Source organism: Lygodium microphyllum, chromosome 15, assembly GCF_053477565.2.
Source record: "Lygodium microphyllum isolate KBCC chromosome 15, Lygodium_microphyllum_v1.1.10, whole genome shotgun sequence".
In the NCBI taxonomy this organism is placed as follows: Eukaryota; Viridiplantae; Streptophyta; class Polypodiopsida; order Schizaeales; family Lygodiaceae; genus Lygodium; species Lygodium microphyllum.
The window spans coordinates 44,447,806-44,474,187 of record NC_141149.1 but is presented as its reverse complement, the minus strand read 5'-3'; the positions used below and the strand labels follow the sequence as shown (position 1 = coordinate 44,474,187).

Here is a 26,382-nt window from a genome sequence, read left to right as displayed (position 1 = left end):
CTGACATCTTGATTGAAATCATCCACTCAAATGTCCCATGATGCTAGCCTTACGTTGTTAAGTTGTTGAAAGCTTGAACTAGTAAGTTTACATTGAAATGGTTTCAGGTTCTTCGTCCAGGAGTGTTGTATTTCTTACGTGATCCAGCAGATCCTAATTATAACCCTTTTAATGATCTCATTGAAGATCCCATCCACAAGCATGTTCGTCGCGTTCTTCTCTCAGTGGTTGTGTATGGGAGCCTCATCGTGATGCTGATATTTTTACCAGTGAGATTTGCCTTGTCAGTTGCTCCCTCAGTGTTTCCTCTTGATATCAGGTGGTACTTTGTTGATCTGATTGTCTAGTTGTGGAGAAAGCTTTTATTGAGAGTTTTTAGTAACTAACCATATGCCATGCAGAATATCTGATCCCTTCACTGAAATACCAGCAGATATGCTCTTGTTTCACATCTGTATTCCTTTTGCTATTGAGCATTTCAGACCAAAGGCAACAGTCAAAGCTGTTCTTTATTATTGGTTCTCAAGTATTGGTTGGGCTTTGGGGCTTGTAGAGTTCCTACTTCCTGGGGGAGAAGTGGTGAATGGCCAAGGTAGGGTTGCAGCAGCCCAGGAAAATCCTCAGGTTGAAGGGCAAGGCATTAATCAAGCTGGATTAATGCCCTTTCCTGCTGCTGGCGCTCTTGTTGATGCATCCAATAATCTAGTTGCTAGTGAGATTGAACGTGATTACCAGCCCCATTCACAAGAGTCAGTCTCTTTCACTCACTGTGTCATTTGTCAAAGAAGCTGATGTAGAGGTTTGAAGGGCTTTATTGACAATAACCTGTAAACAAGATGGACTTGCTAAATAAGCTAAAGGCACTGATAGCTTATATATTACTTTTTAAAAGCAGGTACAGTTTTGTTCTGCGCATTGTGTTGCTGCTATTTGGGGCATGGCTTACACTTTTGTTATTCAATATAAGCATGGTGCTTTTGCCTGTATCACTTGGTCGAGCTATATTCTCATCCATATCTGGTCTTCCGGTTACTTATGGTGTAAAATGCAATGGTATGTGAACTTTGCTTTGTCCTTTGAGTCACTATGCAGTGCATAACCTTACATTTTGCAACTCCCAGATCTCTATGCTTTCAACATCGGCTGCTATGTTATTTGGGCGATAGCAGCAGCAATTGGATATGCAATGGATTATCTTAAAACACATGATGTTCGAGTTCTTGTTATGCAAGTTGTAAAATGGTCAGCAATAGTGACAAAAAGCTCCATGCTACTATCATTCTGGGTAAGCATTTAGGTGACCTGCTGGGTTTGCATTCCTGTTGAAAATATTGATTGAGTGTTAATCAGGACGTGGATTTATGGGTCTTCAGTGTGCTGATTGCTGATTCATTAGCAATAGAATCTGGAATCGTGGTTATCCCAAAAGAATTATTACACCCGTTTTTACTTGCTTTGTTTTATGCCTTGATGATAGACTGTAACAGTTTTGGTAATTTGAAAAGAATCACAACTCCCATTTTGACTTGCTTTGTTTGAATGTGGTGCAGGTTGTTGTGATACCTCTCTTAATAGGACTCCTATTTGAGCTTTTGGTGGTAATACCCCTACGAGTGCCTGTGGATGAAAGCCCTGTTTTTCTACTCTATCAGGATTGGGCACTAGGTTTGGTGTTTCTCAAGATTTGGACAAGACTGGTCTCTCTCTCTCTCTCTCTCTCTCTCTCCCACCCCCCCCCCCCCCCCCCCCCCCCCGCCCCCCCAAAAAAAAAAAAAAAGGAAAAGAAAAAACCGCAGGAAGGATTTTAAGTTAAAGAAGGAATAGTTGCAAAGGGCCTTCTGGTCACCTAGGCAGTGTCAAAGACAGGTACAAAACAACACTAGAAGCTGCAAGGCTGCAATGACAGGAAAAGAAGATCACAAAGTCGGTACAGTTGGCAGTGGAATGGATGATCTCCACCCACAAACCAGCCACCACTTTGCAGACCACAATAGTAGTTATCATGGGACCCACTTGCCACAATAATAGTGCTTGAACATGGCCCACATGACCATGAATACTTGAGGCTGAATAATAAAATGAAGGCATTATGTGTCTGGAGCAACAAAAGCAAAGTAATGCAGGGAACTAAAAGAGATGGGGATGCTTATGTGAGAGAAGTGTGGAGCAATGGAAACAAAGTAGTGGAGCACTAACCCTTCTTCTACATGCGACCCCTCCCTGAAGTAGCCAAGGCACTCGAATGAGTGCTGCTAGAACGAGATAGCAACCTCCCCCGTAATCTTCAGGCAGATTCATGCTCAAGTACCATTGATGTCATGTGTTTGAAATTGACGAGAGTATTAGTTGTTTGAGCTATTAAGGTGTTTGCCACACCATCAAACTCTAGTGGCAATTTGTAGAGAATAACCCCTACTAAATGATATTTTGGTAGAGCAGACTGCATGTTGTGAAACTGATCAGGGGTTTGTGTCACCTGGAGAATGAATGGGTGAATCATAACAGTTGCCTTATATTGAATGTTCTGCAAGTGGGCATAGAGGGTAACAACCCTTATAGTTGACAAAACCTTGTACATAAGCTGGAGCTTTTGCTACACTAGGGGAGATGTCCCAGAAGAGCTGACTGCTAGTAGGACCTCCTTTGAGATACATCAAAGAAGCACGAAGTATGATTTGGCATTGTTGTTGTCCAAATCTAGGACTTTTCTCATAATTTTCTTTGTCCAAGTTAGATAGAGGAAAAGATCGTTGGGGATGCAAGGCAAAACTCGAAACAATATACTAGAGATGCTTTACCACAAATCACGCTTTCATCATCGCCCTCCACGTCAGATGGTCATGGCCATTTAAGCTTGTTATTAGTGCTAACAACACAGACTAGCCATTGATAGATGATATGCATAGAAGATAAGTAAAAGTGTTAGAGAGAATACTTGGGGCTGTTCAATAGTTCAACTGATAGATACTAGCTCAAATGAAAGATGAGAGAGGAATAGGATGTGAAGTGACTGTAGTGAATAGAGGCATGACAACTGACACATTTGTAGGCCATCTCGTGGGCTTCACATTGATACCCTTTGATCCATGTTCCAAGCTTCCTAGGTATCTAAAGTGTTATTAAAGCAGTTGTTAGCCCCTAGTGCTAGGACCCTATTGACACTAGGGTTAAGGCTTCTATGACAATTAAGCCTTAAGGTGTTTTAGGACTAGGTTTTCCTATGAAAGGACACATTTTGCAACCCTAGCACATTACAGGTGGCATTATTCATTGTGGTCATTCAAGCCTTGTACTCTCATTCATTCATTAGTACATTGGCTTCTATTTTGTAATTGAGTATCGTTGTGCATTAATTAATTCTCTCATTATTTGTTGTGCAATTACTCCACACTTGGGCCAACACTGTGAACCTTTCCTTTGATGTGTAAATCAAGCTATAAGAAAACACAAAAGGGTGGAATGCATAGAATCAAAGTTGAAGCTTGCAGAATAAACTCAAAATGATTGCAGCGATGATAGAAATGGCTGCTGAAAATGACAAAACGACTACAATTGTGTGAAAACGAGGGATGTGCCAGATCAAGTGCAGGATAGAGTTGTAAAAAAGCAGGTTAGACATCTGCCCAACAGCTGAAAATTGCTGCCCAGCTACTATTAGATGATGCACCCAGGCCAACTGAATGCGAACGACAACAAAACACAAGCTTGTAACAGTTGAGGAAGTTGGATTAGACTTGAAACAACAGCCAACAAAAGGAAACAACACTAAACCAATATGCTTGGGCTCTGACACCATGTTAGAGAATTGTGGAGCAATGGAAGCAAAGTAATGAGGCTGCTGTATACATAGAGAACTGAACAAGAGAACAAGGACACATCAACAAAAATAATGAGCTTGGGAAGTGCAATGCATATACCAAAGGACAAGAGTGTGTACAACCATACAGGTTGTGGGTTGTCAAAGTGCAACGAATGTGGAAGTGTATGACCAGGCTGAATGAAAGAAGTGAAAACACACACACATAGAGCACTGAAGGCTGTAGAGTATTAATGCTGAATGTTGAAGGTAGATATATACAATGGGCTGTTGAAGTATCACCGGTCAGAGCTCTCTCTCACTTGCAAGAAACTGAAGTGAATGGGACTAGTTGGCAAGCTTGCCTATATAGGCATAAATTAATACATGAAAATGATTAGGTTGGCCAGTTAAATCAGGATGAACAACCTTTCTCAGTCATAGAGGCACACATGCATGCATTCCAATGCTGCCATGCAAACCCTAATCCTTGCTAGTTATTGAAACCAGTCTTCCTTCTCAGCAAGGGTGGTAGATGACTTGATTTAACTCAAATTATAGCAAGCATCGAATACACAAAAATGATGATGATCAGGCAATGCAAAGGGGAGGTACAAAGTAGAAGGCCGATGTCAAAGACAAATGTGGAAATCTGGAGAATACTAAGAAAGCGTAGGAACTCTCTCTTAATCATGGATGTCAATGTCGAAGGAGGAAGAGGAACCTAATTCAGTCTTTATGTGGTGCCAAGAACCATGATAAATCTAATGACGAAGATAGACATGACACCCCTTAGCCGGAATAGCCAAAGGAGAATCAACCATTTGGATATATAAACACATAGTTGTCAGGTACGAAAGGTACGATACGGTACGGCACGATAAAATATGGTACTAATTGGTACCTTATGATTTTTTAAGGTACGGTACGATATTAGTACGAAAAAAAATTAAGATGATTTTTAAATAGCAAAAATCATAAATCATTAAATGATAGATCATAGAATACATGTTTAAATTGGAAATAGCCATTTCATTACAGAATAAGATGAATACATGAGGGTGACCATTGTGGTCGCATGGGCTACGCAAAACATGCGATACAACTATAGTCTAGTATATCTTATACAAAAAAAAAAGAGACCTATGTCATATGAATCTATGATGAGGCATCACTATCATCATCATCATCATCATCAGAACCATCTGAGTGCTCCTCAAGAGAGTCTGAAGATGACTCCTCAGCATCCGATGATGAGACACACTTATACTCATCCTCACTGATGAGGTTACCATCATCATCAAATGATGGCTCCCTAGGTGGCAGCTGTGTAGGCAAGGGGGAGATGTCATCATGAGGCACAGGATGTGAGCTACTAGAGCCTTGCCTTACATATGTCTGCAAGCCACTCGAACCACCCCTCGATGATGGAGGGCGTCGAATGACCATGCCCTTGCTACCACCTACTCGAACTCTCGCCCACAAGCACGCTGACTGCGAGTGTCACAAGTATCTGTTGCTATAAGCTCTCTATAGAGCTCTGTAAAAATCATCTCCTCCGCCTCGTCCACCTCCTTATGTATACTTGGAAGAGTGTCACCTGTCAACTTGAATGTATCAACATTCACCTACACAATGCAGTGATGCACGTAAGATTGATCATTGTAAATGCTAAAGTCTAAATTGTAAAGTATAAAGTTTAAACCTCAAAGTTCAAAGTTTAAAAGTTAAAACAATAAATTTTAAATGTTATGGTTAAGTGTTTAAACTTTACCTGCTTCGGACTACCCATGCTTATCATAGCCCTTATCATGCATAAGTTAGTGCGGCAATAGACTAGCCGCTTTAACTGTTGTGTGCTAAGCCGATTACGAATCTTTGTGTGAATGAGAGAATAGGCACTCCAGTTTTTCTCACATGCACCCGAAGAGCAATCTTGGGCAAGGACCCTCATGGCTAAGGGTTGAAGGGTCTCTAGTGCGTATCCAAAGTTTTGCCATCAAAATAAAGGCTTCACAAGCGACTCTCTCCTCCAACAAGTGGGAGAAGCAAAGGCCACATGCCCTCTCTGATCTGTATAGCATCCTAGCTCCTCTAGCACTGCATTGTGGTCATCCACAAGGACCACACAAGTCAAATAAGCAAGCTACATAGTTGCCTTCGTACGTTGTACAGACAGGTTCGTACAGTATGAACCGTACGGTACATATCCGTACGAATTCGTATGACTTTTTGGGCCACGTTGCCTGTCGTGTCATCAATCCCGCGTCACGTTTTCTATGCCCCTACTTTTACTCCACTTGCTTGTGTGGCACTTTTTGGGGGGTGGGAAGCCTTGGATACCTCACTCCACCCCCTTTTCCAACCATACATCCCCCTTCCTAGCCCTCATTGGATTCCTTCTAGTTGGCAGCTCTCTCTTTGACCGTTGACCCCTCTTTGATTGTTTGAACTTTGACCCTTCTCTCATCTACAAAAGGTGCTCCTCTCCTCCATGCTTCCACACCAATTCAGTAAGCACTTGTGACTGACCATTCTCATCTTCCTCTCTTAGATCTTGATTCTTGAATGTGTTTGGAATAAAGGGCCATCGTGCCTTTTATATGTGCACGGGTGTGAACACACCCTTAGCGCATTGTACTTTCATATATATATCTATCTAAAACCTAAAGTGGTACACTCGTTATTCTACCGAAAAAACGTGTTCACTCTCTACTCTGCTTACTCGCACTCTCTCTGTCTCCCTCACTGAGTGTAAGGTCTGTCTACCTCTATCTCCGTGCCTAATCGATTCCTTCAAACTGGTATCAGAGCCATCAGGTTTTGCACGCTTCTCAAGATATGAAGCATGAGCTACGGTTGAGGCGTTTGTACCTCTTGAAGTTCGAGCAGGACAGGCGAGCAGGACAGGCGAGCAGGTCGTGAGGCGACTGACGGGAGCTGTAGCCTGAATCAGGCAGTATTCTGTCACACGCAATAGGTCGTAACATACAGAAGACTCCAGTGTGGAGAGTGTGCACTTGGCCCCCATCGTGGAGTGGCGGGAAATATAGTTGTGTGGCCCCCAGCGTGGAGTGACGGGCGACAACCAGTCGAGCAGGTCTGCAATATCGGAGCGTGGCGGATTGACGACCAGCAGTTGCGACCAGGCCAGCACAACCATCAACGCGTGACGCAGCCGGCGCCTGACGAGGTTGCAGTTGACGGGATTGGAGGCCTGTTGCACGGCGACTACGCGAACGGGGCGGGGGGGGGGGGGCTGCTGCACGAGTGACGAACGTCACGCAGCCGCACGGACAAGCACAGAAAATTTCAGTCTCATTTACTTCCCGTTACCGGGTGTTCGCGCGCACAAGCATAGAAGGCAAATCTTGGCCAGAAATTTGGGGCTTTTCCCAGTTTTGGGAAATTTGATGCAGGACAAGCAAATCTGTCTTAGAAATTGCAGGAATTTGTGACATTTTGTCCCCAACATTTGGGGCTTTTAATGTACATGTGCAATTTGGGCTGAAATTAACTCAATTTCTCGACATTGAGGCACATTGGACCCCGTGCAATTTGGGGCTTTTGCGATTTGGGCAAAATTTGTGCAGCATTTGGTCATTTTATGTACATGTAGGTTGGATTCCGTGCAATTTGGACATCAACACTTGGTGAAATTTGGGGGTTTTGCTGAATTTGCTTTATTTTGGCAAAATTGGACAGTCCTATGCATGACAGAGGAAATGCAGATGTGTGTTTGACGGTTTTGAGCACAAAATTTTGAGGCTTTTGACCGTCGTGTCAAATTTTATGCCTGTGGGTACACGTACAACAGAAATTGCAGCTGAAATTTTGGGATTTCTCATGTAATGTGATGCACATGCCCTTTGGAACAGCTGTAATCAGTTGGATAATGCTGTAGCACTTGGTTTGGTGCTTCTGAAAACTGAATTACAGATCTGAAATCTGTACTTCTGCGTGGTCATTTATTGCTGATTGGTACTTGTTTGTACCTTGGTCACTCGGGTGACAATTTGGGCCTACATTTACTGGTTTTTTGGTCACTTTTGAGCTGAAAACCATGGCTGGCAGCAATAATTTGATGCATATAAAGAAGGTTGAAGGCGCACATAATTTTGCAGTGTGGCAAAAACAGTGCTACGATATCCTGTTACAAAAGAAGCAGGCAAAACCGATCAAAACTAAAGGGGCAAAGCCTGCGGATATGGATCATGACGATTGGGATGAGTTGAATGAGCTTGCACGCTCAACCATAGAGCTATCGATTTCTGATGCCTTGCTCTTCAACATTGAAGGTTTGGATTCTGCATATGCTATATGGATTAGACTGGAAGAACTGTATGCAGAGAAGAGCGCTGCAAGTAAAGTGTATTGGCTGAAAAAGCTTATGGATTTGCGTATGAAAGAAGGCTCAGCAATGTCTACTCACTTGAGTGAGTTTAACTCCATTTTCAGCTAGCTGGTTGCTTTAAAGTTTATGATTGATGAGGAATTTAAGGCTACTTTCTTGCTTTGCACTCTACCAGAGAGTTGGGATACATTCAGGACTGCTATGAGTAATTCTAATATGATCCTTTTGTATGCTGATGTAGAGAGTGCTCTACTTATGGAAGAGATTAATCGGCAGAACAATGCATCGAGTAAGTCTTCCAGTGCTTTGCGTACTAGGGGCAAATCACAGCAAAAGGGCCAATATGATGGCAAGGGACGCAGTAAATCACATGGCAAAGATGTTGAATTTCATCATTGTGGCAAGAAGGGTCACTTTAAACGTGACTGCTACAAATGGAAGAAAGAGAAAGGAAAATGCAAGAAGACAGATGATTGCAAGGAAGAGCAAAAGGACAGTCAGTCTAAGAAGAGCAGTGTAAAAATTGAAGAGGTGAATGTAGTCACTCATGACAGTGACAGTAAGAGTGATGTACTCTTTGTCTCTTCACATTTTGGTACACATGCTCTACTTGCAGATATAGATGATGACATGCATACCTAAATTCTTGATTCAAGCGCTTCCTTTCATGTCACCCCTCATCGTGAGTGGTTTTCCGCATATACAGGGGGTCGACATGGTGTTATCCATCTTGGGGACAACTATGTATGTGAGATTGCAGGTATTGGCAGTGTGCAGTTACAGTTTCAGCATGGCTCTGTCTTTACACTTCAACATGTACGGGATGTACCTCAGCTCAAGAAGAGCTTGATCAACACAGGGCAGCTCGATGATGATGGTTTTCATATCACCTTTGGTGATGGAAAATGGAAGATCTGTAAGCGATCTAGGGTTATTGCTTGAGGTTGCAAGAGTGATACGTTGTATCCACTTCATGTATCTAGTGTGCGTGACCATGTTGTTGCCGTGACCGAGCAGCCAAGTCTTTCTTTGTGGCATGGCCGGTTGGGACACATGAGTCAAACAAGAATGAAAGTGCTTTCTCATTTGGGTTACTTGCCTTGTCTTCGTTATACTGATTTTGAGCACTGTGATCATTGTATTTATGGCAAACATGCATAGACTTCTCACAAAAAGTCTCTTTCTTTGAAATCTTCTTCTCTAGAGTTAGTACATTCGGATATATGTCAAATGCTAGGATTATCTTTAGGGGAAAAGAAATATTGTCACCTTTGTCAATGATGCTACACGGAAAGTATGGGTTTACCCTATTCGTAGCAAGGATGAAGTGCTTGACAAGTTTAAAAAATTCTTAGCATTGGCTAAAAATCAGACAGATAAGACATTTAAGTGTCTTCGCTTTGACAATGGTGGGGAATATGTGTCCAAAGCCTTTCAGGCATTTTGTGACAACAAAGGGATAAAGAGGGAGCTCATTGCCCCTCATAATCCACCCCAAAATGGAGTTGCAGAGCGTATGAATCAGACCATACAGGATAAGGTCCGTACGATGCTGTCTCATGTTGCATTACCCCATGGTTTTTGGACAGAGGCTGTTATGATAGCCGTTCACTTGATTAATCGGTCACCAAACAGGTCTTTGGGAGGGGGAGCTCCTCAAGAAGCGTGGTCATGCAAGCCACCTTCATATGTTTATCTGAAAGTGTTTGGCTGCGAGGCTTTTGTGCACATTTGTAAAGAAAAACGCAGCAAACTTGAGCCAAAGTCCTGTAAATGCATTTTCCTAGGATATGGTGATGAGGGTGAAATGGGGTATAAATTATGGGATCCCGAGAAAAGGAAAATAGTACGCAGCGATGACGTTATCTTCCGGGAAGATTGCATGCACAAACAACTCGAAAAGATTGAGGAGGTCCGTAGGGTTGTATTCCGGGAAGAAATACCTTTTGGACAGCAAAATGTGCCCGCTGTACAGCAGCAAATACCTGCTGTAAATGAACCTATAAATGCAGGAAATGATCATCCAGCTATTGCCCATGAAAATGAGCCATTACATGTGCAGGAACAGCCAGGACAGCAAGCTGTTAATGTTGATTTGCAGCCTGAAATGTTAGGACAGCATGCTGAAAATGGAAATTTGCAGGAACAGCCAGCAAACAATGACCATTGGGTTAGGAGATCGTCTAGGGCTACTAGACAACCTGACAAATTTGTTCCTGGTGCAATTAATGTGACTGAGTATGTCATGTTGACAGACTGTGGTGAACCGTCTTGCTTCAAGGAAGCAGTGGACTGACAGGACAGCTAGAAATGGTATAAAGCCATGCTGTCAGAGATGGAATCTCTTGAAAAAAATGGCACTTGGGACTTGGTGCAGTTGCCTAAAGGGCAGAAAACCCTTCTATGCAAATGGGTTTACAAAATGAAAGTCACTTCTGGTTCCTCACCAAAGTACGAAGCAAGATTGGTTGCAAAGGGGCACAAACAGGAGCATGGAATTGACTTTGATGAGATTTTCTCTCCTGTAGTCAAGATGACTACATTGAGAACCATTTTGGGCTTGGTTGCAGTTGAGGATATGGAACTCATACAAATGGATGTAAAGACTGCATTTTTACATGGTGATCTGCATGAAGACATATATATACAGCAACCTGAAGGGTTTGTTGACAATGGAAATAACAAATCGTATATAAACTCAAAAGAAGTTTGTATGGGCTGAAACAAGCACCAAGAGAAAGGTATCATAAGTTTGATACATTCATGCAGTCCCAAGGTTTTCATAGAAGTCAAGTAGATCAGTGCTTGTACACCAAGAAGGCAGTAGATGGCAGCTTGATTATCTTGGTTCTGTATGTTGATGACATGTTGATTGCTGACAGGGATACTCATGCCTTCGATTCGTTGAAGCAAAGTCTTCATGGCAGCTTTGACATGAAGAATCTTGGTGGTGCAAATCACATTCTTGGAATGTGAATAGTCAGAGATAGATCGAAAGGCTTGCTCTATCTATCTCAGCAGGAGTATATCTCCAAAGTTTTGCAGTGTTTCAATATGGAGGGGAGGAAAACAATTGGGGTTCCATTGCCTCCATATGTGAAACTTAGTGCAAAGGACAGCCCTACATCTGATGATGAGAAGGTTGAAACGGCTAAGATACCATATGCTTTAGCTGTTGGCAGTTTGATGTATGCTATGGTTGCTACACGTCCTGACATTGCGTTTGCAGTGGGAGTGGTTAGCAGATACATGGCAACCCCTGGCAAGAAGCATTGGGATGTAGTGAAAGGTATTATGAGATACCTCAAAGGTACAAAGGAGTTGTGCATCTGCTTTGGAAAGCAGAAAGCATCTGTTGTTGGCTTTACAGATGCAGACTATGTTGGTCATGCGGACTGCAGGAAGTTCACTTCTGGGTATGCGTTTACTTTCACAGGAGGAGCGGTCTCTTGGATCTCCAAGCTACCAAAGTGTGTTGCATTGTCTTCTACAGAGACAAAGTATGTAGCTGCCACTGAGGCATGCAAGGAGGCTTTATGGCTTTTACGTCTGGTAGGAGAGCTTGGCATCACAGAGTTACCTGTTCTCCATTGTGATAGTCAGAGTGCTATCATGCTAGCACGGAATCATGTCTTTCATGCAAAGACAAAGCACATACAGGTGAAGTATCACTTCATTAGAGATATACTTGATAGCAAGAGCATTGAGCTTGTCAAAGTGCATATAGATGATAATCGTGCAGACCTTCTCACGAAGGGTCTTCCAGCTGAGTGGTTTGCTCATTGCCGACATATGATTGGAGTTGGATAGATATACATATTTCAGCTTTGTACATACTTAGACTTAGCTGATTCTTTTCTCCTCTTAAGGCACATTGCTTTTAGGTGGGAGGTTGTTGGGAATAAAGGGCCATCGTGCCTTTTATATGTGCACGGGTGTGAACACACCCTTAGCACATTGTACTTTCATACATATATCTATCTAAAACCTAAAGTGGTATACTCGTCATTGTACCGAAAAAACGTGTTCACTCTCTACTCTGCTCACTCGCACTCTCTGTCTCCCTCACTGAGCATAAGGTTTGTCTACCTCTATCTCCGTGCCTAATTAATTCCTTCAGAATGGACTTGTGATTTGTCATTCTCGAATCTCATCTCCCATCCCCTCTTTCCCCCACCCTATCGAAGCATTTGCCATTCTCAAATCTCATCCCCCATCCCCTCTATCCCGCACCCTATCAAAGCATTTGCCATTCTCATCTCCCATCCTCGCTCACTAACTCTTGCTCTTTCAACTTTACCCCAACTCTCCGGCCTCTCAAGTCTCCCTCTCAACTTTCAAGAGTCGAGACTCAAGCATCTCTCTCTCTCTCTCTCTCTCTCTCGGGCCTCTTTATTTGTCATCGGCACCATGATTCGTGAGAAGCACGAGGCCTTCAATTTGTATGCGATCCATATGGAGAGGGACTCAAAGAAGTCCAACTCCCACCATTGGACATGCAAGTATTGTGGGAAGTGCTATACAAGTGGTACTCGGCTTCTTCAACATCTTTCCAAGATAGGGGGCAAGTTGCTCCATGCAAGGAGATCCCTCAAAACATTGCGGAGGAGATTCTCGCCAAGATGAGAGAGGGATCCACAAGAGGAAGAGGAAGTGGCTTATCGGCACTAACTCCTATGCCTACTAACGAGGAAGCATTCAATGTGAGCGTATCTTCAACCAATGCGGCAGAGGCCTCTACCATTGGTGGTGGGAGCTCCACATCCGTATTCGGCTCCGGTAAAAGACAAAGATTGGAGGCTCATGCGGTGCCAGAGAGACAGTCGTCTCTCTCTCAAGCTCTTGGCCATGTGTCCGGATCGGTTGCCTTTCTTAGAGAAAGGCAACGACTTGCGGACATTGAAATTGCACGCAAGGTGATTGAGTGCAATCTTGCATTCAATGTCCTAAAACAAAAGCAATGGAAGAAGATGGTAAAAACCATTGCCAATGTGGGTCCATGTGAAGGATGGACCAGTGTCACATACAATGATATGAGGACGCGAAAGATTGATGAAGAGAAGGAGAGGATTGATAGAGCCCTTGATTCTATTCGGCCCGCATGGATAAAATATGGTTGATCCATTCTCACCGACAGATGGAGTGATCGTAAGAAACGGGGCATCATCAACATACTTGTCTCATGTCCACTCGGCACTTACTTTTTGTAGGCCATAGATACTGGCAAAAGAGGGGGAGAAAAACAACGGTCGCATTCATCTACCGCCACATTCGACGAGCTATCATTGAGGTATACATTGCAATTTGCGTTTTAAATTTGTTTCACTTTCTTTCATTATGATAATATCATGATTCATAATTGAAATTTGATTTATACATAACTTGTAATTTGTAAATTGTGGTTGTAGGTGGGCCCTTCAAATGTGGTGCAATATGTTACCGACAATGCATCGAATTGTCGGTGCATGGGCCGTTTTCTTGAGGCCGAGTTCACTCTATGTGCAAGTCATTGTTTGAACTTGCTTATGGAGGACATTGGGAAGCTCAAGTGGGTGAAGAGGGTGCTTTGCAAAGCTACATCAATTGTCACATTCTTCATGGTAAAGGTAAAGGTGCTTGCGATGTCTCGTGAGCATAGCACACTGGAGTTGAAGAAGCCTTCAACTCACTTTGCTTACATGTGGTTATTGCTAGAGTGCTTTTATGGGGTGCAGTCCAATACTGGTGTCCACTCTATGGAATGAGTGGAATGAGCATGAGATAGAGGAGGCCAAAGCCATGCAACGCTTGTGCCTTAATGAGCAATTTTGGCAAAAAGTCTATGCCGTTGTCATTGTCGTGACTCCCTTTTATAGGGTGTTATGCATGAGTGATTGCGAGGGGTCTAGCATGGGCCTTCTCGTTCACTTCTTTAGAGCGGCATTGGCGGAGGCACGTGCTTATACAGTGATCACAGAGACAGAGCGTGCACATCTTTTAGAGATAACAGAGAGGAGATGGACGTGGATGCATAAGCCCATCCATGGTTTTGCAGCATTGGTACATCCGGCCTATAAGTCACCAGTAGTCATGGATGATAGAGAGTTCCGTTCAGACCAGCTTGCCAAGGTTGTCAGGTACGAAAGGTACGATACAGTACGGTACGATAAAATACGGTACTAATTGGTATCTTATGATTTTATAAGGTACAGTACGATGTTAGTACGAAAAATAAAAAACAAAAACTTGGTTATTTTGGATTATAGATAATAGAATACATGTTTAGAGCTAAAATAGCAATGTCACTTGAGTTAGTAGGATAAATACATGAGGATAACACGGAAAAACCTCATGCACAACATGCGCAATGCACTACTAGAAGACAGATGGGAGTGTATATGTAATACAATAAAGAACAAAGCAAAGTTTAGGGTGGATGGACAAACAGGTTACAGGGTCTTCATTCTTTTGTTTGTCACAGAGAGAGAGAGAGAGAGAGAGAGAGAGAGAGAGAGAGAGAGAGGAGGGGGGGGAGGGATGCTCTTGGAAATGAATACTCATCTTGGAAGTTGTGTGTGTGTGTGTGTGAGAGAGAGAGAGAGAGAGAGAGAGAGAGAGAGAGAGAGTGTGTGTGTGTGTGTGTGTGTGTGTGTGAGACTTGGAATTATGATAATAAACATAAGGCTTAGGAGTTGGAATATATTGTATGGTCTAGTCTTCAAAGGCCAAAAATAGCATTTTTTTTGGTACGAAATGGTACAGATACGAACCGTACGGAACGAACTAGTTCGTATGAAGTACGAATGCAACTATGGCAGTTGTAAGGAATCCAGTTTTTCATGATTGTACTAAGCATATTGAGATGCACTATCATTATGTCAGATAGAGGCTCCATGTAGGGGAGATTGACTTGGTTTATGTCCCTTCATAGGACAACTTGGTAGATGTGTTTACAAAATCTCTTTCTAGAGAGAAGTTCGAAGCCTTTCGTAAGGCTCTTAGCTTGATACCATTTGGGGATTGATCTACCTATTCTCTATATACGTTCACCTCATTCACTCAAGGGGGTGTTTGCTACACTTATCGTGTTCCTCCTATGTTTTGGTGTGAACGCTCCCTTATCTCATAGGCACTTTTTACCTTCTAGGTAGAGAAGGATTTTTCCCCCGTGTGAACACTCATCAGTCGGTGTGGTACTTAGTATCTTAGGGATTGTACTTTCATTCATTCTCACATAGTGGATGTGACCTTCCAACACTCTCTTCTCTCTTGTTCATTGTGATGTGTGTGCGTGCGTGCGTGATGTTGAATCCTAACCTAACACAATCCTATTTCATGCCTCATGGACCCAGACTATAAAGTTGTTTCTATAGGTGATGCCCTTCAAGATGCCATTCGGTATAGGTGCCTTGTTGGCTCCTTGATCTGGCTTATTCATACTAGGCGACACATTTATTTTGTTGTGGTATCGTTGTCTTCATTCATAAAGACTCCTGTATAGGCTCATTGTAGAGTCACTTTGAATGTGTTGTGCTGCTTATAGGGAATGACATCCTACGTCTCCAGGTTTTACTTTCTCCCTTGACTCAAAATCCCTCTCATGGAGTAGTGAGAAGCAACCCACCATGGTATTATCTTCTATAGAGGCTAAATATCGCACCCTTCGTTCTACTGTATTGGAGGTAGTTTCGCTCCACCAGATGTTGGTGAAGATTGGCTTTCCACAAAAGAACCCACATAGCCACGTAGGGATAACTAGAGTGCCCTACCTTTGGCTAAGAACCTGGTGTTTTGTGCTCGCACGAAGCACATAGAGGTTCAATACCATTGTATTCAAGAGTGGATTGTGGATTTTGAGTTAGTGGGGGATCTACTTTCCCACGGAGGACAATGCAGTAATCTCTTCACAAAGTAGGCTTCCATGCTTCATCATATTAGATCTTTGGGTCTTTTGCCACTCAGAATCTGAGATTGGGTGTTAGCTTTTGTGTCTTATTTCAGTCTGTCATCTCCTAGTTGTGAGCTCCATCAAATTTTGATGGGGACATTGGAGCTCTGATTGTTTTCTATCCATTCTAGAGTGTACATTTTAGTGCATTACTCTTTTGCGTAGTTTTGTAGTGTATTCACACTAGTTGTCCTAGTTATCCAGCTTAGCATGTTTCTTTTTCAGCACTTAAAGGTTGGTTCCCATTGCTGATTTTGGGTGACCAGTTTGCAGCTTTGTATTCAGCATTTCCTCTGCTTGTTCATTGCTTGGATTCGGACGACCAGCATTTATGGTCTCATCAGTATGCAGTCGACCAGTATTTTCAGCTTTTGTCTATATATCGTTGCTTCCTTCAGTGACTGGTCATCATCGTTCTGCAGAATGCAGCACACTCAGACTTCTGGTGGCAATCCTCTGTCAACTGGTGCTTCTTGATTTGCTACCCTTATTGATACTTTGGGCTATGTGTAGGGACTGATTAGTCCACATTTTATTCAGTGTTCTCTTAAGAAAGCACATATTTTCTTCTTTTATTCTCTTCTTTCATTGCAGTCTTTCTCTTCCCTTCTCTCTCCATTTTCGTGTTCTCCCATTTGTTGGGTATAGAGCTCTCGTGTGACCAGCAAGCTATGATGGGTAGAACTCCATGTATATATATATATATATATATATATATATATATATATATATATATATATATATATAGAGAGAGAGAGAGAGAGAGAGAGAGAGAGAGAGAGAGAGAGTACTCTTGCACGTACATAATCTAAAAGAAATAGATTGATAATGATAGATGAGATATGTGGGACAAAAGTACGAGTGATAGAGCTTGAATATATAAGATGAGGTATCCACCTACACCTTTGACCCTTATTTGATGCTAATTGGTGTAAAAGGTGTTCACACACTAAACACACACTTTTACACACAATAATGTGTGTCCACACATGAGGATAAATAAATCTAACAAACCCCCTTTGGATCATGGGTGATTGAATCAAACCTTAATTTTTACTATGAATTAGGGTTTAGCAAAATAAATTCTTCAATTGCACCCTCCTAGACTGAATTTGATTGAGATATATTGAGGCAAGCTATGAAATGGTTGAGAGAATGTAGAGGAAGCTGTAGAGAGAGGAAACATTAGAGATTTGTTGCGAAAATTTGATAAAATCAGTTGCTGCTTTGCTGTAATTGACTAGTGACCAAAGTAGCCAGATCCACTATGGAGCCCAACAAGTTGTCGCTAGCTGCTGAGTACCCTTCTAAGGCTATCGCTTGATCTCCTAGGGGCTGAATAGGCTGTCATCTGCTGCAATTCGATGTTACCACTACAGAAAATGGTCTCAAAGATCAGTCGTCAACAGCCAAACTCTCCTTCACAACAGCTCACAATTGCCAAATCAGCTTCTTCCTCTCTTACCTAGCCCAAAATAGCTTTTCCACTCTTGGAGAGGCAAGTTTTGCCAAGTGACAGCCAGCTTCATCCATTTTCCAGTAAATTTTCAGCCCAATTAAAATTAATATTTAAAATTTGTACTAAAACAAAAACAATGCTATCCAATAATTAAATTGGTTAGGCAAATTTGACACTCAAGCTGTAATGAGCTTTTATTAGCTCTAGAACTAGCATTACGTAATCAATTAATGCCTAGCTCCTAATGTCACCATTGACATTAATGGCTAATAAATTGTCCTAGGCGAACAATTGTCACCAAGTACCACCTGGTACGTGACCCTTGACTAGTATAACTTATTACAACTTTTGATTCTAATGACTATTGACCTCTCAAGGTCCTTGGCTCAAGAATGTGAATAAACTTGCACATCACATGTGCATTTGACATTCGCACATTAATTAATAACTTAATCAAATGGTAAACAATGTATTGAAATTTCACGTCCTTGTGATGTTGGGACCTTATAGTAGTTAGTCAAAGTGGTATTGTAGCAAATATACCATTTTTGTAGCTACTTGTTTATGTAGGAACCGGTTAGGCACGGAGATCGAGACAGACTGTAGCTACGCGCATTGAGAGAGAGAGTGAGAGAGACCAGAGTAGAGAGTGAGCACGTTTTTAGGTACAATGACGAGTGTGTATCTTTAGGTTTTTTGATAGATATATGTATGTAAATACAAGTGCTAAGGATGTGTTCACATTCGAGCACATTTAAAAGGCACGAAGCGTTTATTCCCAAGAACCTCCCACCTAAAGGCAATGTGCCTTAAGAGGAGAAAAGAATCAGCTAAGTCTAAGTATGTACAAAGCTGAAATATATATATCTATCCAACTCCAATCATCTGTCGGCAATGAGCAAACCGCTCTGTTGGAAGACCCTTCGTGAGAAGGTTTGCACGATTATCATCTATATGCACTTTGACAAGCTCAATGCTCTTGCTATCAAGTATATCTCTAATGAAGTGATACTTCACCTGTATGTGCTTTGTCTTTGCATGAAAGACATGATTCTGTGCTAGCATGATAGCACTCTGACTATCACAATGGAGAATAGGTAACTCTGTGATGCCAAGCTCTCCTACCAGATGTAAAAGCCATAAAGCCTCCTTGTATGCCTCAGTGGCAGCTACATACTTTGTCTCTGTAGTAGACAATGCAACACACTTTTGTAGCTTGGAGATCCAAGAGACCGCTCCTCCTGTGAAAGTAAACACATACCCAGAAGTGGACTTCCTACAGTCCGCATGACCAACATCGTCTGCATCTGTAAAGCCAACAACAGATGCTTTCTGCTTTCCAAAGCAGATGCACAACTCCTTTGTGCCTTTGAGGTATCTCATAATACCTTTCACTGCATCCCAATGCTTCTTGCCAGGGGTTGCCATGTATCTGCTAACCACTCCCACTGCAAACGCAATGTCAGGACGTGTAGCAACCATAGCATACATCAAACTGCCAACAGCTAAAGCATATGGTATCTTAGCCGTTTCAACCTTCTCATCATCAGATGTAGGGCTGTCCTTTGCACTAAGTTTCACATATGGAGGCAATGGAACCCCAATTGTTTTCCTCCCCTCCATATTGAAACACTGCAAAACTTTGGAGATATACTCCTGCTGAGATAGATAGAGCAAGCCTTTCGATCTATCTCTGACTATTCACATTCCAAGAATGTGATTTGCACCACCAAGATTCTTCATGTCAAAGCTGCCATGAAGACTTTCCTTCAACGAATCGAAGGCATGAGTATCCCTGTCAGCAATCAACATGTCATCAACATACAGAACCAAGATAATCAAGCTGCCATCTACTGCCTTCTTGGTGTACAAGCACTGATCTACTTGACTTCTATGAAAACCTTGGGACTGCATGAATGTATCAAACTTATGATACCTTTCTCTTGGTGCTTGTTTCAGCCCATATAAACTCCTTTTGAGTTTACATACCAGTTTTTCCTTCCCTTGTTCAACAAACCCTTCAGGCTGCTGCATATATATGTCTTCATGCAGATCACCATGTAAAAACGCAGTCTTTACATCCATCTGTATGAGCTCCATATCCTCAACTGCAACCAAGCCCAAAATGGTTCTCAATGTAGTCATCTTGACTATAGGAGAGAAAATCTCATCAAAGTCATTTCTATGCCCTCGCTTGTACCCCTTTGCAACCAGTCTTGTTTTGTACTTTGGTGAGGAACCAGAAGTGACCTTCATCTTGTAAACCCATTTGTATGGAAGAGTTTTCTGCCCTTTAGGCAACTACACCAAGTCCCAAGTGCCATTTTTTTCAAGAGATTCCATCTCTAACAACATGGCTTTATGCCATTTCTTGTCGTCCTATCTGTTCATTGCTTCCTTGAAGTAAGACGGTTCACCATAGTCTGTCAACATGACATAATCAGCCACATTAATTGCACCAGGAACAAACCTGTCAAGTTGTCTAGTAGCCCTAGAAGATCTCCTAACCCAATTGTCATTGTTTGTTGGTTGTTCTTGCAAATTTCCATTTTCAGCATGCTGTCCTGGCATTTCAGCCTGCAAATCAGCATTAACAGCTTGTTGTCCTGGCTGTTCCATAAGCTTTTTCAGCCAATACACTTTGCTTGCAGCGCTCTTTTGTGCATACACTTCTTCCAGTCTAGTCCATATAGCATAAGCAGAATCCAAACCTTCAATGTTGAAGAGCAAGGCATTAGAAATTGATAGCTCTATGGTTGAGCGAGCAAGCTTATTTAACTCATCCCAATTGTCCTGATCCATGTCTGCGAGCTTTGCCCCTTTGGTTTTGGTCGGCTTTGCCTGCTTCTTTTGTAACAGGATATTGTAGCATTGCTTTTGCCAAACTGCAAAATTGTGTGTGCCTTCAAGCTTCTTTGTGTGCATCAGATTACTGCTATCATTGCTGCCAGCCATGATTTCCAGCCCAAATGTGACAAAAAAACCAGCAAATGCAAGCCCAAACTGTCATCCAAGTGACCAAGGTACAAAAAAGTACCAATCAGCAATAAATGACCACACAAAAGCACAGATTTCAGATCTGTAATTAAATGTTCAGAAGCAGCAAACCATGTGCTACAGCATTATCCAACTGATTACAGCTGTTGCAAGGGCATATACATCACATTACATGAGGAATCCCAAAATTTCAGCTGCAATTTCTGTTGTACATGTACCCACGGGTATAAAATTTGACACGAACGGTCAAAAGCCCCAAAATTTTGTGCTCAAAGCATCAAACACACATCTGCATTTCATACATAGGATAGGCCAATTTTGCCAAAATAGAGCAATTTCAGCAAAACCCCCAAATTTTACCAAGTGTTGATGTCCAAATTGCGTGGAATTCAACCTGCATGTACTTAAAATGACCAAGTGTTGCACAAATTTTGCCCAAACTGCAAAAGCCCCAAATTGCACGGGGTCCAATGTGCATCAATGTCGAGAAATTGGAGCCCAATTTGCACATGTACATTAAAAGCCCCAAATGTCGAGGACAAAATGTCACAAATTCCTGCAATTTTTGAGACATATCAGTGTTGCATCTTGCTCGCACCAAATCTGGACAAATCCCCAAATTTTCCAAGTCCTACGTGCACTAATTTTGGTGAAATTGAAAGAATTTCACTAAAATTGTAAAAGCCCTAAAGTTCCCGGGCAAATGTGCACCGACTTTGCAATTTCTGAGTCATATAGTCCAATTCTGTGTTGAGATCCCCATATCAGGAAAAGCCCCAATTTTTTGGCTCAATTTTACATAGATCTGCACAATGTGCTTGTGCGCCCGAACGCCCGGAGGAGAGGAGGCAAAAGTAAAATCAAATGGTTTTGGAAAAAACAAGGGGAGGAAAATTGCGGGTCAACGGGCCGTTCAGGTCCGTGACTTGTCGTGCGTGCAAAGTTGCCGCTGCCCACTGGTCGAGCTCGTCAGTGCCCCTCCGCTGGTCGCACGCCTGGTCCATGCCTGATCCAATCAACTGCTACTCCCACTGCCGCTTGGTCTCCAGCCTGTCGCCTGGTCTCCAGCCTGTCGCCTGGTCTCCAGCAATTGTCGAGGCTCGTTGCGCTTGACTGTCATCTGCTGCTGCCCACTACCTGCACATCACGTCAGTGACTCTCCTGCTTGCCTTTCCTGTTCGAACTCCGAGAGGCACGAATGTCTCAATCGTAGCTCTGATACCAATTTGTAGGAACCGGTTAGGCACGGAGATCGAGACAGACTGTAGCTACGCGCAATGAGAGACAAAGAGAGGGAGGGAGAGCAGAGTAGAGAGTGAGCATGTTTTCAGGTACAATGACGAGTGTGTAGCTTTAGGTTTTTAGATAGATATATATGGTAAGTACAAATGCTAAGGGTGTGTTCACACCTGAGCACATTTAAAAGGCAGGAGGCCTTTATTCCCAACAGTTTATGATAATTTGGCACCAAAGGTAAAGTAGAAAACTTATGGATGGAGGGCAATGCCACAAAGTTTGACACTTTTAGTGACACTCCAGAAAAGTTGAAAGCATTGACTTTCATTTTGTAGTTTGATGCAAGCTATTGTTAGGTAGCTCCATTGAGTTGTCAAAAATGTGGAAGGTTGCAATTTTTACAAGGTCTCAAATTTTCTTAAGTTTAGTGCTTTGTAGTGGTGGACTTTTCTATTGATGCAAGGTTGAGCATGATCAACTTTAATTTAAGCAAGTGTTTGCTTCAACTTGGTTGACAAGCACTTTTGAGATGGGCATTATGACTACTTGGCATAAATTTGATCCTTCACAGTATGCTACTTTGGAAGAGTACAAAAAGAAGTTTTAGGAAGAATTGTGAGTGGTTACTTCATACACTTTTGTGCCCTTTAGTTTTTTTGGAACTTGTGGTTTGTCTAAGGAAATGAGAGATGCTTGCATAAAGACAACTATTAGCAATATATCTGAGGTTAGGAGGCAGCATGTACAGTAGATGCTTTGCTGTGTGGGAAGTCTATTGGCTTTAAGAATGGTAAGGGAAATTCAGAGGCAAGGACAGCAAGGTTGGAGAGGCCGGATAATGCATCATTTGATACTAAAAAGAGGAGGAACATGTCATTGAAACCTTGGAAAATTGATGCCAAACACAAATAGTTGTTTGCTGCAAGTAAATGCTTTATAGGTGAATAGAAAGGGCATACGGCAAGGGATTGTCCTAATAGGAAACAATACCAAAAATTTGAGGATATGGCTGATCCGAAGGGCCACAGGCCTAGAATCTAGTACGGATTTTCAGGAAAGGAAGGTTAGAGGTAAAGTTTCCATGCACTACTAGGTGAAATTTCAGAATTATTCACCTATGTATGTGAAATGGATGGAGGAGAGTACCCTAGTAGAGCATCTACAACTGTTGTAGCTTTATCTCGATGCATTTCAGTTAGAGCCGACATTGAATTGTGCTCATTTAGGCTTAGCAGAGTAGAGAGTGTGGAATACTACCTAATTCTCTAGGGGAAGGTAGCACTTCCACTCCGGTAGGTTGTACTAGCTTGGACATTTAGTGGTCTTGGATGTACTTGGGTATCATTCAAGGTATTGTATGCTGGTATCTCGGCTTGGAGGATGACAATTCAATGCATTAGTCATTATAGTTTGTTCTGTAAATATGCAAATATGTATGGTTTTTTCTTGTACCAATCAGCTCACATCATCTTCCACTCAATGAAGCTTGTATTCTTAGCAGTCTGGGCTGATACACAGCTGCTGCCTTTGTGTAGATATCATCAAAGATTGTGGATCCATTTGGAATACAACAAACTCTTGGGGCCATTAGGGTTGTCAGGTGCAAAGGTACGATCAGTGTAGTTCTACAAAATACGGTACTAATTGGTACCTTAAGATTCTATAAGGTAGGGTATACTATTAGTATGGAAAAAAAATTGCCTTCGTTATTTTGGACTATAGATGATAGAGCACATGTTTAGAGCTAAAATAGCAATGTCACTTAAGTTAATAAGATGAATACACATGGGCAACAAGGCAAAACTTGATGCACGACACGCTAAAAGTAGACAGATGGGAGTATATACATGATACATCATGCATCATACAAAAAAGCAAAGTGTAGGGTGGATGGACAGAGAGGCTCTTCATTCTTGAGAGAGAGAGAGAGGCTTGGCATTTACGAAAAAAAAAAAGAGAGAGGCTTGGCAGTTTGGGGGGGAAGGGGGGAGAGAGACAAGGAGAGGGAGAGAGAGAGGCTTGGAATTGCGTATTCATCTTGGAAGTTGGGAGAGAGTGTGAGATTGGCTTGAAATTATGATAATAAACATAAGGCTTGGAAGTTGGAAGATATTGTATGGTCTAGTCCTCATGGGCAAAATGTAGTCTATCTTTTGGTACGAATTGGTATGGTATGAACCGTATGGAATGAACCAATCCATACATAGTATGAATGCAACTATGGGGGACCGTCATCAGTGTCTCTGACTCCTTTTCCAGCTTACCTCATCCCCGGTCCACCCAAGACATAGAGGTTTGAGGCCCACTGTATCATACCATACAGTTTGATAATTCATTCATTCATTCATTCATCACTCAAAGCTCTCTTCACCTTGAGTTCTACTGTTTCACTGTGTTTATGGAACGGTTTGATTTCTGTATCTCTGTTCAAGCAGTTCTTTACACCTTTGACCCTTATTAAACTCTAGGAGGTATAGAGTGCGTTCATACCTTTACACACACTAACACACTACAGAGACTGTTCTCACCTGGAGGTGATAAAAAACTAACACCAAATGTATCCACGCTGCCTCACCATGCCATTATGCTATATGCAGTCTTTGCATTCTCTCATACTCTGAATTCATGGAATTCTCTTGCTCTCCTATGTAGGACAGGTCAATCCCTGTTTAGTCACCACAATCAGTCCATGAGCAATCTTATGTGTACCACAAACCTCAAATCCTGATCTTGTGCCATATGACACTGAAGTTTATGCTTTTGCCTCAGAGAACCTCCAAACGCAAACTGCAAGCATAAGTTGGATTGAATGATTTACACCCATTTCCTTCTATTGCTTGCTTGCTTTCAGACCTCTTGTGGTGTGTGTCGTGGTGTGTTCTAGTAGGAGACAATATATAGACCCATATTCCAACACTTGCTTGGGCAAGGATGGAGATACTGGCTGGGATTTTCTGGGGCCCACTTTAGAGATTAGATTTAGACCCATACAAGTGGGTTTGGAGGTTCTCCTTTTTGGTGATGACCCTTCGGATGCTATTTAGGGCTCTTTGGGTCCTTTGTATAGCTGGCAATCAGCTGAACTTCATTTCTGAGTGCATTCACAAGTATCGTCACATCCACTGTCACTCATCAGATTCTTCTTTCACAGTTTTCTGATTGCATCACTTTGAAGGTTTCTTTCAGTGATAGAAACATTGCTTCTACCCAAAAAAAGGAGTTTATCTCGTAGTCTCTCTCATTCCTCTTAAGAAAAGCTCCTGCTTTTCATGTTTCTGCAGGAGTAAATGGCATATGATAAAGTTTGTTCTCGACCTGGGGAATGTTTGTGTAGTGCTTTCCATTTGGTTTCATTTTGCTCAAGGTTACAGACTATCCCCTCTAATTGATTTGATGCCTCGTATGTAGGCTTTGAGCTTTTTTGTTGTCAGAAAAAATAGGCAAAATATTGTGAAGTGACTTCAAGCTATGATGATGTTTTATAACAATGTTTTAGAAGAACCTTGCTACAGTAACTAGTCATTGTATATGCATTGCAACAGGTTTTACAAGAGTTCTTTTTGCAGGTAATGTTGGGCCAGGTTGCACCAATTGCAGATGAGAGCTGGCGCATTAAGTTTGAACAAGTGAAGGTTGATGGATTCACTAGGCTTCGGGGAATTTGGGTCATGCGTGAGATTGTTGCTCCTATCCTAGTCAGATTGCTCACAGCCCTGTGTGTTCCTTACGTTTTTGCTCGGGGATTGTTTCCAGTGCTGGGATATTCTCTCATTGTGAATTCTGCAGTTTATCGTTTTGCTTGGTTTGGGTGCCTCATGTTGGGCTTGCTATGGTATGGAATCAGATGGTTGAAGAAAGGTGTTTCAGACCTTCATAATTCAATCAGGGATGACAGGTATCTAGTTGGTAAGAGGCTACATAATTATGGCGAGGATAGCTGGGAGAATAGGTCTTTCTCTAGCAGCACCCTTGAAAGTGGAGATGCTGTGGATGAATGTTCTTTAGACAACTCCGAACCTTCCGCTTCAGGATTGAACAACTCAGAACAATCTGCTTCCATGGTCTATAGCACACCTGCTAGCACCACTGGATTAGGCGTATTGAATATACCACTGGAGAGCAAAGATGAAACCTACGGGTCAATTTCAACAGTTGATTCTGAAAGTCTCTTCTTTCAGGATATTCAAGAAGACATTGCTTGTAAGAATTGATTGTGGGTGGTGATTGATATTGCTTGATACCCTTTACAAGTTTTTAAGCACCCCAGGAATCATTCAGGTGCATGCATGTCCTTTTAAAGGGTCTGTACAATTGGGAAGTCACGAGTGTTGCAATATAAGTACCAGCAAGAGCTTTTGTTCCAACGTTGTGTGTCCTATTTGAAGGGCAGCATGTGGTCTTATCTTCGTTCTCTTTTGTCATTTTGCCATGGTCATAGGCAATGGTACTTGCAAGTAAAATTGTGTTTTCTTGACTCTACGTTGGAGATCCACTCGGGTTGGATGAAAAAATGGTGTGGTTTATGATAAGCATTCAGAACACAGACTATGGAAGTAGCTCAAAAGCAACTGATATTCTTGTATAACCATAATCACACTTCCATTTTCAAATGA

At 42.1% G+C, this 26,382-nt stretch overlaps 2 protein-coding genes across 4 annotated transcripts in view; both read left to right on the top strand.

Moving 5' to 3' along the window:
- LOC148024471 (putative E3 ubiquitin ligase SUD1) overlaps nucleotides 1–26,133 on the top strand; it is an 89,528-nt gene extending 63,395 nt beyond the window's left edge. The window contains exons 4-10 of one of the 3 annotated variants that reach the window (XM_087694106.1): nucleotides 108–319; nucleotides 402–749; nucleotides 893–1,053; nucleotides 1,122–1,285; nucleotides 1,551–1,697; nucleotides 23,305–23,377; nucleotides 25,336–25,508. In XM_087694106.1, the coding sequence (XP_087550232.1) occupies nucleotides 108–319; nucleotides 402–749; nucleotides 893–1,053; nucleotides 1,122–1,285; nucleotides 1,551–1,697; nucleotides 23,305–23,377; nucleotides 25,336–25,370 (1,140 nt within the window). In that variant the 3' untranslated portion in view covers nucleotides 25,371–25,508. Of the gene's footprint in view, nucleotides 1–107; nucleotides 320–401; nucleotides 750–892; nucleotides 1,054–1,121; nucleotides 1,286–1,550; nucleotides 1,698–23,304; nucleotides 23,378–25,335 lie in introns of all 3 variants that reach the window. The other 2 variants (XM_087694103.1, XM_087694105.1) reach the window with 2 other exon arrangements.
- LOC148024472 (uncharacterized) lies at nucleotides 13,314–14,312 on the top strand. Its single transcript, XM_087694102.1, has 3 exons — nucleotides 13,314–13,440; nucleotides 13,559–13,756; nucleotides 13,845–14,312. The coding sequence occupies exons 1-3, from the start codon at nucleotides 13,333–13,335 to the stop codon at nucleotides 14,310–14,312; spliced, it is 774 nt and encodes a 257-aa protein (XP_087550228.1). The 5' UTR covers nucleotides 13,314–13,332.
- Nucleotides 26,134–26,382: the final 249 nt, after the last annotated feature.

What these genes read in the sequence shown, in the direction of transcription:
- LOC148024472 (XM_087694102.1), top strand. Translation starts at nt 13,333, where the DNA reads ATGTCCACTCGGCACTTACTTTTTGTAGGCCATAGATACTGGCAAAAG. An exon ending in TTCGACGAGCTATCATTGAG is followed by an intron (nt 13,441 to 13,558) that starts GTATACATTGCA and finishes TTGTGGTTGTAG; the next exon opens with GTGGGCCCTTCAAATGTGGT. An exon ending in TCACATTCTTCATGGTAAAG is followed by an intron (nt 13,757 to 13,844) that starts GTAAAGGTGCTT and finishes GGTTATTGCTAG; the next exon opens with AGTGCTTTTATGGGGTGCAG.